Consider the following 15,040-nt stretch of genomic DNA (forward strand, 5'->3'; position numbering starts at 1 on the left):
CTGGGGTGGCACCAGTCCCTGTCCCCAGGGGGATCCCGGGCTGGGGTGGCACCAGTCCCTGTCCCCAGGGGGATCCCGGGCTGGGGTGGCACCAGCGCCTGTCCCCAGGGGGATCCCGGGCTGGGGTGGCACCAGTCCCTGTCCCCAGGGATGCGGGGCTGGGGTGGCACCAGTCCCTGTCCCCAGGGGGATGCGGGGCTGGGGTGGCACCAGTCCCTGTTCCCAGGGATGCGGGGCTGGGGTGGCACCAGTCCCTGTCCCCAGGGGGATGCGGGGCTGGGGTGGCACCAGTCCCTGTCCCCAGGGGGATGCGGGGCTGGGGTGGCACCAGCTCCTGTCCCCAGGGGGATGCGGGGCTGGGGTGGCACCAGTCCCTGTCCCCAGGGGGATGCGGGGCTGGGGTGGCACCAGCTCCTGTCCCCAGGGATGCCGGGCTGTTTCAGCAGGCCGCAGCACGAGGTGATGTGCTCAGGAATGCCTTCTCCTGGCAGGGCGCGAAGTTCCCGTGGGAGAGCGCAGCCACTGGCCGGGAAGTGTGTCCTGAGGAGATCTATGGAGCCCAGGAAATCCATGTCACCGGGGATGTCCTGATGGCCTTTGAGCAGTATTACTGCACCACGCAGGTAAAGGGAGGGTGCTCCACCTGATGGCCTGGTGGCAGGACACCTGGAGACTGTCACTGTCCCTTCCCTGAGGAACTCTGCTCTCTCTGCTCTGCAGGCTCCCTCCTGCAGCCCTGCCTTCTCTCTCCTTGCTCCTGTGGGCGTCTCAACATCCTGTTGGCTCAAACCAGGCCAGTCTTTCCTCCTGCTCCCTCCATCTCCTCAGAGCTCCTCTCCATCCTCCTGCTGACTTCGGGTCTGGTGGAGTCTCCCTCATGTCGCTGTTTTTGCCCCAGGACCAGAAGCTGTTCCGGGAGGACGGAGGCTGGGAGCTGGTGGAGGCTGTGGCTCAGTACTGGTGCAGCAGGATGGTGTGGAGTGAGGAGGACCAGCTCTACCACATCAGAGGTACCTCTGCCATGGGAGTGGGGAGGAAAGCAGAGGTTCAGAGCCATCTGGTCTAGCAGAAAGTGTCCTTGCCCATGGCAGGGGTGTGTAGCTGGATGAGCTTTAAGGCAACCCAAACCATCCTGGGATTCCATGACTTGAAGGTCCCCTTCAGGATGCCCTCAGGATGAGGTGCCTGCATGCACCAGCCAGAGCTGTATCTTGAGCACCATGCATCACCACTGAGCATCCCACTGGGACTGTGTGGGATCCTGCCAGCAGGATCCGGATGGGCAGGAGGGTCCCCTTCCTCCAGCTGTGTCCCTGAGGAGGGGCCCAGAGCTACGGGGGCCCCTGGGTGTGCTGAGGTGTCCCCCCCTGTCCCCCCAGGTGTCATGCCCCCAGACGAGTACCACAGCCAGGTGGATAACTCTGCTTACACCAATGCCGTGGCCCGGCGCAGGTAACGTTTGGAATGCCTCTTGGGAGCACCTGGAAGCATGGCCTGTCTGTCTGCTCTTCCACCTGGCACTCTGCAGGGATGGGAGCAGTGGGGCTCCCAAGGGGATCCTTCCTCCCTCTCCTCACACCGTTCTCCCTGTCACCCCTCTGCAGTCAGAGGAAGAGTGGGGGCTCCCCTGGCTCCTCCAACCTGTTCAGTGTTCACATGAGGCTGAGAGGGATCTCCATTCACAGCAGGGCTTCTCCCTTGGCATTCCATGGGTGTCTATGCTGTTAGCCAGCTGGAGACATCCACAGCCAGGGGAACGGGCTCCCAGATCCCTGATGGAAGCTGTTACCCCTGACTCAATCTCTGCCTCTTGTTCTTCCACAGCAGCTTTTTCTGCAGCTCCTTCTGTCCCCTCTCTCCTTTCACTGTCACCCATCCCTGACATAAAACCTTGTTCCTCCTTCTTTCCAGCTTAAATTTTGCCACTGACATGGCTCGGGACCTGCTGCTCCCGGTGCCAGAGGAGTGGGAGGACCATGCCAGGAAAATCAAAGTGCCCTTTGATGAGGAGAGGAAATATCACCCTGAGTACGATGGCTACAGCCCAGGTGAGTGGAGAGGCAGCAGCAGCAGCCATGGCTCACAGTTTTAATCCTGGAAGGATCAGAATTCCAGCCGTTGAAGACCTGGGAATGGCAAAAGAAGAGTCCCTGCTGTTGCAGCAGTGCAAGAAGCTGGGCTTGGGGTGGTTTTCCTGCCTCACTGGATTGTTTTTCATCAGTGGGCTCAACAACTTAGGAAATTTGGGAACTGCTCCCCGTCTGACCAGCCCTGTCCCCAGGTGAGCCGGTGAAACAGGCAGATGTGGTCCTGCTGGGGTTCCCACTGATGCATCCCATGAGTGCCGAGGTCCGGAGGAACGACCTGGAGATGTACGAGCCCGTCACTGACCCGGCTGGGCCAGCCATGACCTGGGTGAGGAGAGGGCAGAGCCCAGCCTGGGATTGTGTCTCCATCCATCCAGGGGACAGAGCAGAGCTGGGATGTGCCCTGGAAATGTTCACTCTGGGTCGGAGGGGTGGCGGAGGTGACTCTGCTGGACCGTGCTGTCACCTTTCCCTCTCCGGCAGAGCATGTTTGCCGTGGGCTGGCTGGAGCTGAAGGAGCTGCAGAGAGCCTGGAGCCAGCTGGAAAAGTGCTTCAGCAACATCACAGAGCCTTTCAAAGTGAGTGGTGGGGCTGCAGATCCCTCCTGCTCCCAGGCAGGTGATTACGGGATTGAAGCCCACAGAGCTGCTGGAGCATCCCAAACCAACTCCTGCGTCGTCTCTTTCTCGTGCTGGAGCAGGTCTGGGTGGAGAACTCGGATGGGTCGGGAGCCGTGAACTTCTTGACAGGGATGGGTGGATTCCTGCAGGTCATCCTCTTTGGCTTCACAGGGTTCAGGTGAGACCTGTTGTGTCACTTTTAACTCCCAAGCAACCACTTGTTCCTTAAAATGTCCCTGTTTGGCTGGAACAAAGTTGGGAACAGGTGAGAGGCTCATTACAGGTCACACTTGGGCAGCAAAATGCCATTCCCTGCCTCTTCTCTGGTTTGGCAGCAAGATCATCCTGTCTCCTTTGGATGTGGTGAGGAAACACCTCCTGCAGCCTCACTGTGGCCTCCCTGCTCACATGCGGCTCCGGGAGCCTCCCTGGAGGGAAGCCCTGGGCAGGCATCGCCTCAGCTTTAAAATATCCTGGGAAAACATGGAGCTGTTCATGTAATTTCAGAGCTGTGGTGGTTTCCACCCTGGAGCCGCCGTCTCTCCAGCCTATTCCTGGTTTAAATGAGGCTGGATCAAGCTTTTTGATTCCCAGTGAAAACTCCCAGCCCTAAATACGCATTTGCACTCCGTGTGTGTGGCCAGAGCTGCTGGGAAACCCACCCCGTTCTTTGCCAGAGCTGGGTGTGAGCTGCCGTATTCCCAGCTGGAAATCTCGGCTTTGGCCAAGCTGGGAGGTCTCCAGGTGCCCGGTGTGTGCCAGGTCAGGTCCCTCGTGGCACAGGCTCAGGCCACGGCTTTGGGGTTCTGGCCAGATTCCAGAGGTGGCGATGGCATTGTGCAGCCATGCTCCTGCCTTTCCCGCCCTAGGACACGGATCCTGTGCAGCACTGGGGCTCCCCAGGTCCCCAAGCCTCTCTTGAGCCCTCTCCAGTCCCTCAAGCCCTCTCAGCATTCTGGAGCTGCTGGTGGAGAGCTCTCGTGTGCCAGGATTTGGGTCAGGGACAAGAGGGGCCGTTGTTTTCCCTCACCCAAATGCTCACACAGGCAGCTTGGCTTTGGCTCAGGGAGGGAGGGAGAGCCGGGATGTTTGCTCCATTGTTTCTGGGGAAGGAGCACGAAGAGCTGTGCTGAGCTTCCAGCCCTCCATCCCATGGGAGTGGGAGCTGAGGTGGGTGTCTGAGGGTCACCTGCTCTGAGAGGAGCAGGGCATTCCCAAAGTTTTGCCAGCACAGCTGCTGCTGAAGCCAAGCTCTGAACCGGAGCAGGGAGTTGAGTTGTGTTTTTGAATATGAAATCAAACCCTATGGAAACCCCAGGCCCCAGCTGTGGAACTGGAATGGGACAGGAACGTCTTGGGGTGGGGTGTGGGATCATGGCCCTGGTAGCTCCTCACCAGGTGCTCCATCAGTGCATTCAGGATCTGCCCAGAGATCCTTGGATGCACCGAGGACCCTTTCAGGCTCCTCTGGTGTGCATGAGGCGGTGATGCCTGGAGAGGTGGCTGCTCCCTGCCCCCAGGCTGGGCTCCTCTGTGGCTCCTGCTATTCCCACCCTGATGCGCTCCTGCCTTTCCAGGATCACAAGGTCCCGCCTCCTCTTCGATCCTGCCTTTCCCGACGATATTGCCGAGCTGAAAATCTCCAGCGTCTCCTACTTGGGCAACAAACTGGAGGTCACCATCACCAGGGAGGAGATGAGGATGGAAGTGACTGAGACCTCCCGGGACCCTCCAGCATCCCCCCTGGAAGCTGTGCTGGAGTCAGGACAGCGCTTTCCCCTGTGGGAAGGTACGGCAGCAGTGCCCAGACCTGCTCCCTGAAATAATTTGGGAAGAAACCATTCCCATGTGTCACACAAAGCTTTTCTGTTGCAGGGCAGAGCGTCTCCTTCCCCACAGCACCTGGATGGATCCAGAGGTCACCCAGCAGGACCCTCTAAACTCTGGCTGATCCGGGTGTTGCCCACTGGAGCCCCAGATCTGGGATGTTGGTGGAGGGGGGAGAAGGAGTGGAGAGGGGGTGCCATGAGGCCTTTTCCCACCCAGGACTGTGTGTGCTACCTGTCCTTGTGGCCCAGGGGGAGAGAGTGGCTGGAACTGTCACCACATCTGAGTCCCCCGCTCCCCTCCACACATCCCTTACTTGGTGCAGAAGAGGAAACCAAGCCTGAAAATGACCATTTCAAACGTGTTTGTTAAACATCCAGGAGTTGTTCGTGCTCTCAGCATGTTTGTGTTTGTAAGGAAGCCTGTTCCTGACTCCAGGATCCTGACTCCAGCTCCTCCAGCGTGTCCTGCCCTGGGTCTTGCCTTCCCCCTGTGTTGCTCTGTGGGCTCAAGGGGCTGTGGAGGCTCAGCCAGTGCTGTTTCACCAGATGAGTGATATTTTGGCAGTAACCATTACTCCAAAATATGCAGCCGAAATCCTTTTAACCCCGTGTGGGCAGCTCACAGCTCCTTTCCTGTTATTTGGTGTGTAACATCCCTCACATGTTTTTAAACCCTGATCTACATTATTCCTTCTTGTTTCAAGCAGTTCTGGAGTTAAATCCTTTCTCACTTGGCGTCTGAAGGGCTGCAGGAAGTCTGGACATCGGTGATCTGTACTATTATCCTGTCAGATGGTGACAAGGGCAGCATTTTTCCATGCCTGAGCAGCCTCGGGACGAGCAGAGAGCTGCTGTGGGTTTACTTCAGGGCGTTTTTGATGTCCCAGAAAATCCCAAGGAATTTCTGTGCCTGCACAGAGTGGGTTTGGTGCCCTCAGCCCCTCACTCTGGGCTGCGCAGCATCCTCCCCTCCACACCCTCCCCATCCTGGGGGCCGTGCAGAGCAGTCCTGGGTGGGAGCAGGGAAAGCCGAAGGCGTTCCCTGCCCCGAGGGGTCTGTCCTGGCCAAACCAACCCCAGGAATCTCGGCCCGATTTATAAAAAGCCCCGCGGCTATTCCGTGCCCCGAAGCATCTGGGAATGCTTAGGGCTGGAGCAGGGACTCTCCCGCTGCCGTGTAATTACTTGGGTTCTGCTCCGGCCTCATCAGAGCCGCCAGCCCCTAATTAGAGGCTCTTGGCAGGACAAAGGGACCGTGCTGTCCCCAGCCCTGTGCACTGCACCGGGATTTGGATGGGGCTGCGACACAGCCGCAGTCTGAGCCAGGGCTAGCTGGCAGAAAAAGGGGTTTATCCTCAAAATAGGGGTCCTTTAGCCCCAAAATGAGCTGTCTCCAGCCCAGGCAGGGAGAGCAGGGAGCGCTGGGGGTGCATCCCAACCTGTCCTGGCTGGGACTGGCTGGGGATGTCTGTGTTGCTGTAATGAGTTCGGAGGTCTCAGCTCCCATTTGGGGTGCAGAGGGGACACCCCATTTGCTTCATCCTGCCCCCACGGGGCCCAAGGAGCCTCTCTGCTTCCTCCCCTCCTTGGTCCTGGGGGTCCCGGTGGCCAGAGGTGGCCCTGAGGGCTGTGGGAATGACGGTGTCTCCTGTCTGCCAGGAGCCTGATTGGAGCCATAAATCCCTGTTTATGTTTTCCATTTGGCACCCCCTGCCCCTTTCCACACACAGAAACTCGCGCTGTGTGAAGTGTTTAATGATGTAAATAGCGACCACGGAATCTGGGGCTTCACACGGGATAATGGGAGGTAAAAAAACCCACAGGATAAACAAAAACAACCATGCCCTCACGGTGGGGTTGGGGAGCGGTGTGGCAGAGAGGGGTGGTGGCCTTTTTGGGGGGCCACCAGCGATGCAGAGGAGGTTCCACCCTGGGTCACTGGTCCTCATCGTCGCTCCCGCTGAACTGGTAGGTGAAGAAGCCGACGGACTCCTGGGCCAGCTTGGAGAGGTGGATGACACCGGTGACAATGAGGGCACCGAGCAGGAGTGGCAGCACCACGCTGCCCGCCGTGGCTAGGGTGTTGTAGCACCGTGCCTTGGAGCTGAAGTGCCGAGCAGCTTCCACATCCCCGGACACTTTCCGGTCCCGAGCCTGCAACAGCAGAGGAGAGACTCTTCCCTCAGCCCCCTCTTGCACCCCCTCCCTGCAGGCCCATCCTGCTCCAGGGCTTTGTGCCCCTTGCAACCCACAATTTATCCATCCATCCATCCATCCATCCATCCATCCATCCATCCATCCATCCATCCATCCATCCATCCATCCATCCATCCCAGGCTGCTCCTACTCCCCTCCAGCCCCACATCCTTTCCCACTTGTGTTTTCCTTCCTGCTTCATCCAGAACCTCACTGGCTCCAGCCGCTGCCTGTCCCAATCTTTCTATCCCAGTCTAGTCCAGCTGGAACTGGGATTTTTCCCTCCTGCTTCCTCCGGAGCCTCTCTGACTCTGGACCCTGCTTGTCCCCATCTTTCCAGAGCTGGAGCTGCTCCTGCTGAGGGGTGGAGGTGTCACAGCCCCCACGGAACTTTTTAGGATCAGGCAGCTGCTCCTCAGGCGGAGGGCAGGGGGCTGTGGTTATCCAAGGCTGTCCCACAACCTCCGGAATCCGTGGCAGGAAAAGCAGGGAGGATTCACCAGCGGCAGGTGTCACCTGCCTATGGAGATTGTTGGGATCTGCCCGCTCCAGCCCACCCGGGAATTTTCCCAAGTGCTCGGTGCCTCCTTGGGCACCCCTCCCTTGGCATCCGCGTGGGGAGGGATTCCCAGAGCCCCCGAGCGCTCCGGTGCCGCCGGTCCCGTACCTTGACGGCGAAGGCGAGTGCCACGAAGCCCAGGCAGCAGAAGTTCATGTAGAGGGTGTTGAAGATGGCCCAGATGAGGTGGTCGCGGGGCGCGGGGGCGGCGGGGGGCGGCCCCCGCTTGGGGGGCGGCCGCTCCTCCCGCGGGTACGAGGTGTCCATGGGCACGGAGAGGGACACCCGCGGCTCCGGCAGCCTCGGAGGAGCGCGGCCGGCACCCCTTTTATATCCCTGCTCCGCTAAATATAAACCTGGGAAATTACAGCCCTGAGGAATGTGGTTGTCCCACAGGCTGGGCTGGGAGAGAAGCTGGGATGGCTTTTAATAGCCAGCCTTCCTCGCGGGATGAGGAGCACGGGTGGCTCCAAGCGCGACTCTGACACCGCAGGAGGGTCACTCCGAGGCGGAGCCCAGGACCACCACGGCGCTGGCTGGCACAGGTACCTCCAACCCCGCCCTCCAGGTGTGCTGCGCAGGTAAGACCGCTCCCTCGGCAGCGCTTTGGGGCTGCCGGATGGATGGAATGGGAAGTTAATAGGGAAAGGTGGAAGAGCCACATCCAGGGGGCTCTCCGGCAGCGGCGGGGAGACAGGGCTGCAGGGTGGGGGGCGTGGGCAGCCCAAAACACACGGAGGGGCTTCGATTTCCTTTTTCTGCCATGCCCAAGACGTGCGGAAGAAATTTCCCAGGGATTTGGGCTGGAAGCGCTCTGCTCCGAGGCAGGGAGAGGAGCAGGAGGAAGAGGAGGAGGAAGAGGAGGAGGAGGAGGACGCCACAAAGATGCCCGAGGGCTCTGCGGCGTCCAGCGGTGACTGAGGTGACAGCGAGGGGGTTTGGCGGGACGAACTTTATTGGTGGCAACGCTGACAGGTGTGTCACAAGAGCCGGGAAACGCGTGAGCCGAGCAAAGCGGGGCGGGGGGCTGCCCCCAACCTGGCCGCCACGTCCCCTCCCGCGGCTGTGCGGGGACACCCGCGGTGTGGGCAGCGAGGGGACCGGGGGTCACTCCCTCCGCCCCCCTGCCCCGCACGGGCACATTTTGGAGGCAGGAGGAGGGGGGGAAGCACCCCGCGGGTGTGGCCGGGCGGTGGGTGGTCAGGTGGCCCGGAGTGTGGAAGCCATAATGATGAAGGCAGTGATGAAGATCACCAAGACGACGACGACCACCACGGAGCAGATGATGTTCGCCACCCTGGCGCGGTCGCTGTGACGCCGGGCACCCTCCAGGTCCCCCAGGAACTTGCAGTCACGGGCCTGGGGGGCAAACGGGGGGCTCAGTGTGTGTGGGGCACTGCCTGGGGGACCAACCCAGCCGCGGGGAGAGAGGTTCCCAGCGAGGTTGTGCTGGGACCCCCGGAACGTGTCACCCAGGGCACGGGGTGGGGCACCGGGCAGCGCCCCGCAGTCCCGGCACTCGGGGGTGCAGGCTCGGGGCGGGGGACACACAGCATTGGGGGTCCCAGGGTAGGGTGGCGTCGGGGATGGGAGACCAGACTGGGGGTCCAGGATGGGAGAGTGGATCTGGGAATCCGGGGATGGGAGAGGGGTTTGGAGGTGGGGAAGACAGCGGGGAGAGGAGCGGGGGAGAGCAGGGTGGTGTCAGGGAGGGCGGGGGGTGGGGGCACGGGGGATCCCGGGGTGAGGGAAAGGTCCGAGTCGGGCTGGGTCGGGGGGTCCCGGGTGGGGCTGGATGGGAGGTCCGGAGTTGGGGAGGGAGTCGGGACAGGTCGGGGGTCCCGTGCCGGGCTCAGTCGGGGGGTCCTGGCAGGGGCAGGCTGGGGTTCAGTCTGGGTGGGGGTCCCAGGGCCGATCAGGACTAGATCTGGGGTGTCTGGCGGGGGTCCCCGGTCCCCCCCTCACCTTGATGGAGAAGACGAGCGGTGGGAAGCCGAGGCAGCCCAGCCCGCCCAGCAAGCACCACAGCAGCACATTGAACAACGACCACAGCACGTAGTCCCGGGGCTGCGGGTCGGACCGGGGGCCGGGGGCGGCCGCTCCCCACCCGGAGGACTGCAGTGGGATGGACACGTCCGCCTGTCTGGGCTCCATGACCGGGAATGAACGCCTGGAACGGGAAGGGAGCGCTCTCAGGGCGGGGGAGCAGCCCCGCACCGCCCCGCAGAAGGGAGGAGGGGCACGGCCCCCCGGGACCCCCACCCCATCCCCCAGCAGTTTGGGGATGCAGGGCAGCTCTGGGGACCCGTGGGGGGCTTATGGGGACTTGGGAGGCTCCGAGAGGACTTGAGGGGGTGTTTGGGATGTTGGAAATGATACAAATTTAATTTTTTTTTTAATGTAACTTTAATCAGGTGTTTGCTCGCCTTTGCCCAGGGGGAGGGGAATTCAAGTTTCTCCTTGAAAGACTCTGTCCACCGGGAGAGGTCCGATGATCTGAACATCCACAGACTGGGAGAAGTCAGAAGATACAGAGGAGGTAAGTGACCAATAGTGAGTATTAACCAACATCACCTCTCTGGCTTGGTTAAGGGCAATTGGGCTGGGAAATTTATCCCAGTTGGTGGGAGAACTGAAAAATGAGGACCAAATTAGCATCGAATACGAAGGGATCAAGGACTGATAGGATATCAAATACTAAGAATTGTGTAATTTAAAACCGGTGAACGAGAATTTCTTTGGGTTTTTTGTCTGTATAGATATGGGAAACATCAGGTCAGGGAACTACAGATGGATAGAATGTTTTCCATGGCACATCCTGGACAGAACAGGGTAATGCCTCATTCTCTGTCACTACAAACATTGTGCTGGAGGGTTTTTATTCTCTTCCCGGATTTTGGTGACAGATGGGCTGGGGGGAGCTGTCCACAGCAGCCTGGAGTGGTCACAGGTGTGAGGGAGACAGGGAGGCTTTGCTGGTGACTGGTTTGGGCTAGGAAAGGGTGATTTTTTTCCATGTTGGCTTGTGTGAAGCTGCCCTTTGGATTTGTGCTGGAAACTGTTGATAAAAACAGGGAGAAGGAGGAAGAGAGAAGCTTTGAGCGATGGCCTTTGTTGTTGTGAGTTCCCATTGGATGTGCTGGGGTTTGGGCAGGCCAAGCCTAGGGCTGGGCAGGCAGCAGATCCCATTTGCAGCAAGGAGCCCGTGTTTTCCAGGAAAAAAGCAGAGCAAAAAATGATTCACCAGAGGCTCAGTGCCAGGGATCCTGCAACAAATATCCGCTGTGTTTGTGAGTGAGATTTCTAACATCTTACGAGAGTGGTGTCCTGGCAGGAGCCCAACGTTCGTGAGGAGAGGGAAAACCACAGTTTTGTTCCCATCCTTGAAGGGCTCCAGCACCGAGCACCGGGGCCTGCTGAGGGCAAGGAGTATGAAGGGGAAGGGGGAAACCAGGCCAGCAGCATAGCTGAGGCTCTGCCAGAAGGGCTGCAGCCAGGATTTTCCATGTCCCTGCCAGGGTCACTCCGGACTCTGCCGGAGCTGGGCCGGGAGTGGCACATGTGGCAGTCCAGAGGCGCGAGGATCACTGCCCTGCTGGCCCTTCCAGCCGAGTGACAGGGACGGCTGGTGCTTGGTGTGGCTTCCTCCAGCCATACTTCCCTCCCCTGTGGGATGAGGAGATAAGCTGGAACATGAATGTGAGGAAACTGGTGGGCTGGGATAAGTTTAATAGTGAAAGCAAAAGCTGCACATGCCAGCGAAGCAAGACACGGAATTCATTCCCTGCTTCCCGTTGCAGGCAGATGGGCAGCCGTCCCCGAGAAAGCCAGGCTCCAGACAAGTGGGGTGGGGGCTGTGAGCCATAGCAGGATCCCAAATCACCTGGCTGCAGGGGGGAGCCTTGGAATCCAGCCGCTGTGGGACAATTAGGCATGGAGCTGCAGCAGACACCAGCCCCTTCCTTCTGGGAGCCTCTCCAGCCCTGTTGACTCACACAATCCCAGTGCAGCTCATCCTGCTCAAGCTCTTTGCACATCTCATCCCACCAAAGCCAGCTTGCCCTCAGCTCTGCTTGCTGCCAGCCCTTCCTGAGGGCAGGTGATGATGGGGCTGCTCCCCCGGCAAGGATCAGGTTCCAGCCACACTTTTGGCATGATCCTTATCGTGGTGCTTGGTGTGTCCTCTGAGCATTGTCTCTGGGATGAGGGACAGTTTCCCCCTCCCCCAGGCACATCCCACGGGTTGATGTTTCTCATCCGGCTGAGCTGCTGTGGAGGAAACCCCAAACCACTTCCCCATGATACGAAACCAAGACGGGGCAAAAATGGAATAAACCTTTATTTCAGGGACCAGGGTTTCTCTGAACCAGGTGCTTCTCCTCAGAATTATTTTGAGGCAGCTGGGGCTCCAGACCCAGAGCAGAGCAGCAAGCAGGCGACAGCGGAGCTGGGGATGCTCAGCTCCTCTCTGGGGAGCGGTGTCCAGCTCCAGACACCCCCAGCGAGGGCAGCCATCAGCAAGGGCCCCACAAAAGCTCCGAGTGGGGAGGGAAGAGGGACAGGACACCAGCAGGGTCGGAGTGGGGGCACGTGGATTGTCAATTTTCAGTTTTGGTGACCGGAGGGCACTCCTGGCAGGCTCCGCGGAGGGAAGTACAGCCCGCGGGGCAAGGAGGGGCTAAGTGTGGCCAGAGAAAGGGTTGTACCCGTACTGGTGTGGGGAGTTCGTGGCTTTGGCGACGCTCACGGCGACGACGGTGACGACGATGATGATGATGATGATGTTGATCACCAGGGCCGTGATGTTCAGATACTTGGCTGTGGAGCCGTAGCTCAGCGCCCCGCTGTAGTCACCCAACCCTTTGCGGTCCCTGGACTGGGGGCAGGCAGAGGCAGAGTCAGGGGCGCTGGAGCGGGGCACCCCGGAGGGCTCGGGGCTGTGGGAGGGTGGGAGAGGTGGCAGGCTGGGCTGAATCCCCCCAAAACACCGGGGATACCCTGAGATGCCCACTTCCCTCCTCACCCTAAACCCCGGCCGTCCCCAGAGCTTCCAGCCAGGACTCTGTGGGGTCAGTGCTCCATGAAGAGGGGACTCTGTGGGGTCCATGGGGCACCCTCTGGTCTGGGGCTTTTGGGGTCTATGGGACACCCCTGAACTGAGGCTCTGCGGGGTCCATGGGTCACCCTGGGGCCGGGAGCTCAGTGGGGTCCACGGGGACTCTGTGGGGTCAATGGGGCATCCTGGGCTGGGGGCTCGGTGGGCTCTAAGGATGTCCCTGAGGTGAGGGACTCAGTGGGGTCCCCGGGGCCGCCCCCACCCCCGGTGCCTCCCCCACCCCCGGTGCCTCCCCCGGGCTCCCCACCTTGACGGAGAAGACGAACGCCAGGAGGCCGAGGCAGCAGAAATTGCCGTACAGGGTAGTGAAGAAGGACCACACCAGGTGGTCCCGGGGCGGCCGTGGCGGCTCCTCCATCAGCACCGTCGTGCTCCGGGGCATCTCCTCCATGTTCACCTCCGTCGACAGCACTTCGTACGGCGGCAGCTGCTGCTGCATCCCTGGCTCTCGGGGACACTGGCGGCGACACCTGGGGAACGCGTGGTGGTGGCTCGGGAGATGGAGGCACTGGGGGGAGGGCGCAGCCGTAGTTTCGTTTCTCAGAGATTTAGGACGGAGCGGGAAGAGGCCGCCCCTCCGGACGCCCCTATAAGGGCAGGGGAGACTCCTCCTCCGCGGCGGGGAGAGCCCCGGGCCCGCTTTCCTTGTTGTCTGCATTATCCCTCTCTTTACCCCTTTCCTGGCTTCTTTCCTTGTCTTCATCTTTACCTGTTCCTTGCCCCCTTTTGGCTTCACCGTTTTCTTTCCCTTTTTCTTTCCCTTTTCTTTTTCTTTTCCTTTCTCTTTTACCCCCTTGTTTCCCTGTCCCTTTCTTTTGCCCCATATCCTCCCTTCATCTTCCACCCAATTCTTTCCTGCTTTTTTTTTTTTTTTTTTTTTTTTTTTTTTTTGGTTTTGGGGGTGTTTGTTTGTTTGTGTTTTTTTCCAGCTGTGTTGTCCCTTTTTACCCCTCTCCCCCTGTTTTGTCCCTTCTTTTCCTGCTTCTTTCCTTACCCTCTTCTTTCTGTTGCCCGATCCGAAGAAAACACAAACAACCGAAGTCGTTTATGCAGTGCTTTATTGAGGGCCCGGGAGCCTGTGGACTAGCGTCCAAAGACAGAGCCCCATTCCACAGAAAAATTACAGGGTTTTTGTATGTTTTCTACATGATTTCTTCATCATCATAATTTCTTAATTTCTTTCACTACTTGGTACGATTATCTCTTTGACCTTTAAGTTTTGCCAAAAGGTACATTCCTTAGATTATCTCTTGGTTACACTGCTTACATTGCAATATCTGCTATACAGTTCATCTGCAGGTTACATATGGCCTACCAAGCCTTAGCATAACTACTACTAATGTCAACTAATGCTAACTATTAACGTTTGTTACTATCTTAATAATACAGTTTATTGAATCAAAATGGCAACATTTCCTTCCCTTTTTTCCCCTCACTTCTTGCCCTTTCTTTGTCCCCTTCATTGCCCCTTTGTTTTTCTTGACCCCTTCTATATCCCATTTTACTATCCCCTTCTTTCCCACCCCTCCCTCTTTCTCTGTCCCCAATTCCTGTGAAGTCCTCAAATCCTGCTGGATCCCCAAGCCCACCTCCATCTCCCACACATGCAGGCTTGATGCCAGGAGGTGCCACTTTTTGGGGATGCCATTTGGGATCCCTGGAAAGCTCCGGCTGCGCCCCCTTAGAGGAATCCCCCTCTCAGGCTTCAGGGTGTTAAGAGTGCGTGAACTGTGTTATTACATTGGAATGCGCAGGATATGCTGTCCCGGAACGTTTTCCTGGCAACTCCGGGAATGTTTCTGATTAAATAAACCGAACAAGCATTGCTCCACCCTGGAAACTAGAATTTGGTTTCTGGGAATCGCAGCCCAGGGCACTGGTGCCCTCTAGTTTTCCCAGCCGTGAGTGTATTTCTTCCTTTAATAACGGATTTCTCCCGTGTTTTTGCCCCTAGCCTGAGCCGCAGCGAGGCGGGGACACTGCCTCAACCTGTGGGATGGGGAGGGGAAGGGAAAAGTCCCGTTGTTTTTCACCCCTGCGCTGCAGAGGGAAGAGCCAGCCCGCAGAAGAACAGTGCAGTGAGTTGTGGCCGGTCCCAGCCCGGCTGAGCAGAGCCGCGGCCCTCGGGGTCTCTGCATCCAGCGAGGGGATCCTGGGGATCCCGGCGTCCAGCAGGGGCGATCCTGGCAATCCAGCCCCCGTGGGATTTCTGCACCCAGCGAGTGGGCATTGAGGGGGGGGGGGTTTCAGCCCCCATGGCATCCCCGCTCCCAGCGGGGGGATGATCCCAGGGATCTCATCTTCCCGGGACGATCCCGGGGGTCCCACCCCCGATCCCGTGGGATCCTTGAGAGTCCAGCGGGCTTCGAGACTGCGGATGGCGCCCCCCTGCGGACCGGGCCGGCCGCTGCAGCCGCTGCCGGGCGGGAAGTACCATCCTCGCCGCGGGGGGGAGTGATCGGGGGGCGGTCCCGCCGAAGCCCGCGTCACCAGCCGCGCCGACCCCTCCGTCCCCTCGGGCCGGAAACCCCCTTCGGTTTCGCCTCGCCGCCGGCCCGCTCTCCCGCCGTGCGGGGCCGGGAACAGGGCCGGGGGCGCGGCTCCCCCCCGCGCCCCTCATGGCCTCGCCCGC

General features: G+C 59.5%; 4 protein-coding genes across 4 annotated transcripts in view; 1 reads left to right on the top strand and 3 right to left on the bottom strand.

The window, feature by feature from the left end:
* PGGHG (protein-glucosylgalactosylhydroxylysine glucosidase) overlaps nt 1-5,243 on the top strand; it is a 9,547-nt gene extending 4,304 nt beyond the window's left edge. Inside the window, exons 6-14 of the mRNA XM_015629579.3 lie at nt 473-623; nt 899-1,010; nt 1,380-1,452; nt 1,912-2,048; nt 2,282-2,415; nt 2,571-2,666; nt 2,789-2,886; nt 4,286-4,497; nt 4,584-5,243. Of these exons, the coding sequence (XP_015485065.1) occupies nt 473-623; nt 899-1,010; nt 1,380-1,452; nt 1,912-2,048; nt 2,282-2,415; nt 2,571-2,666; nt 2,789-2,886; nt 4,286-4,497; nt 4,584-4,648 (1,078 nt within the window). The 3' untranslated portion in view covers nt 4,649-5,243. The remainder of the gene's footprint in view (nt 1-472; nt 624-898; nt 1,011-1,379; nt 1,453-1,911; nt 2,049-2,281; nt 2,416-2,570; nt 2,667-2,788; nt 2,887-4,285; nt 4,498-4,583) is intronic.
* Nucleotides 5,244-6,276: 1,033 nt separating this feature from the next.
* Nucleotides 6,277-7,780, bottom strand: LOC107205469 (interferon-induced transmembrane protein 5). Its single transcript, XM_015629847.3, has 2 exons — nt 7,401-7,780; nt 6,277-6,691 (listed from the first exon to the last, which is right to left on the bottom strand). The coding sequence occupies exons 1-2, from the start codon at nt 7,557-7,559 to the stop codon at nt 6,473-6,475; spliced, it is 378 nt and encodes a 125-aa protein (XP_015485333.1). The 5' UTR covers nt 7,560-7,780; the 3' UTR covers nt 6,277-6,472.
* A 449-nt stretch (nt 7,781-8,229) lies between these two features.
* LOC107205279 (dispanin subfamily A member 2b-like) lies at nt 8,230-9,446 on the bottom strand. Its single transcript, XM_015629609.3, has 2 exons — nt 9,258-9,446; nt 8,230-8,651 (listed from the first exon to the last, which is right to left on the bottom strand). Exons 1-2 carry the CDS (start codon nt 9,444-9,446, stop codon nt 8,493-8,495), a joined length of 348 nt encoding a protein of 115 aa, XP_015485095.1. The 3' UTR covers nt 8,230-8,492.
* A 2,167-nt stretch (nt 9,447-11,613) lies between these two features.
* LOC107205278 (interferon-induced transmembrane protein 3-like) lies at nt 11,614-13,081 on the bottom strand. Its single transcript, XM_015629608.2, has 2 exons — nt 12,656-13,081; nt 11,614-12,168 (listed from the first exon to the last, which is right to left on the bottom strand). The coding sequence occupies exons 1-2, from the start codon at nt 13,064-13,066 to the stop codon at nt 11,971-11,973; spliced, it is 609 nt and encodes a 202-aa protein (XP_015485094.2). The 5' UTR covers nt 13,067-13,081; the 3' UTR covers nt 11,614-11,970.
* Between the last annotated feature and the right edge of the window lie 1,959 nt (nt 13,082-15,040).

Source organism: Parus major, chromosome 5 (assembly GCF_001522545.3).
Source record: "Parus major isolate Abel chromosome 5, Parus_major1.1, whole genome shotgun sequence".
NCBI lineage: Eukaryota > Metazoa > Chordata > Aves > Passeriformes > Paridae > Parus > Parus major.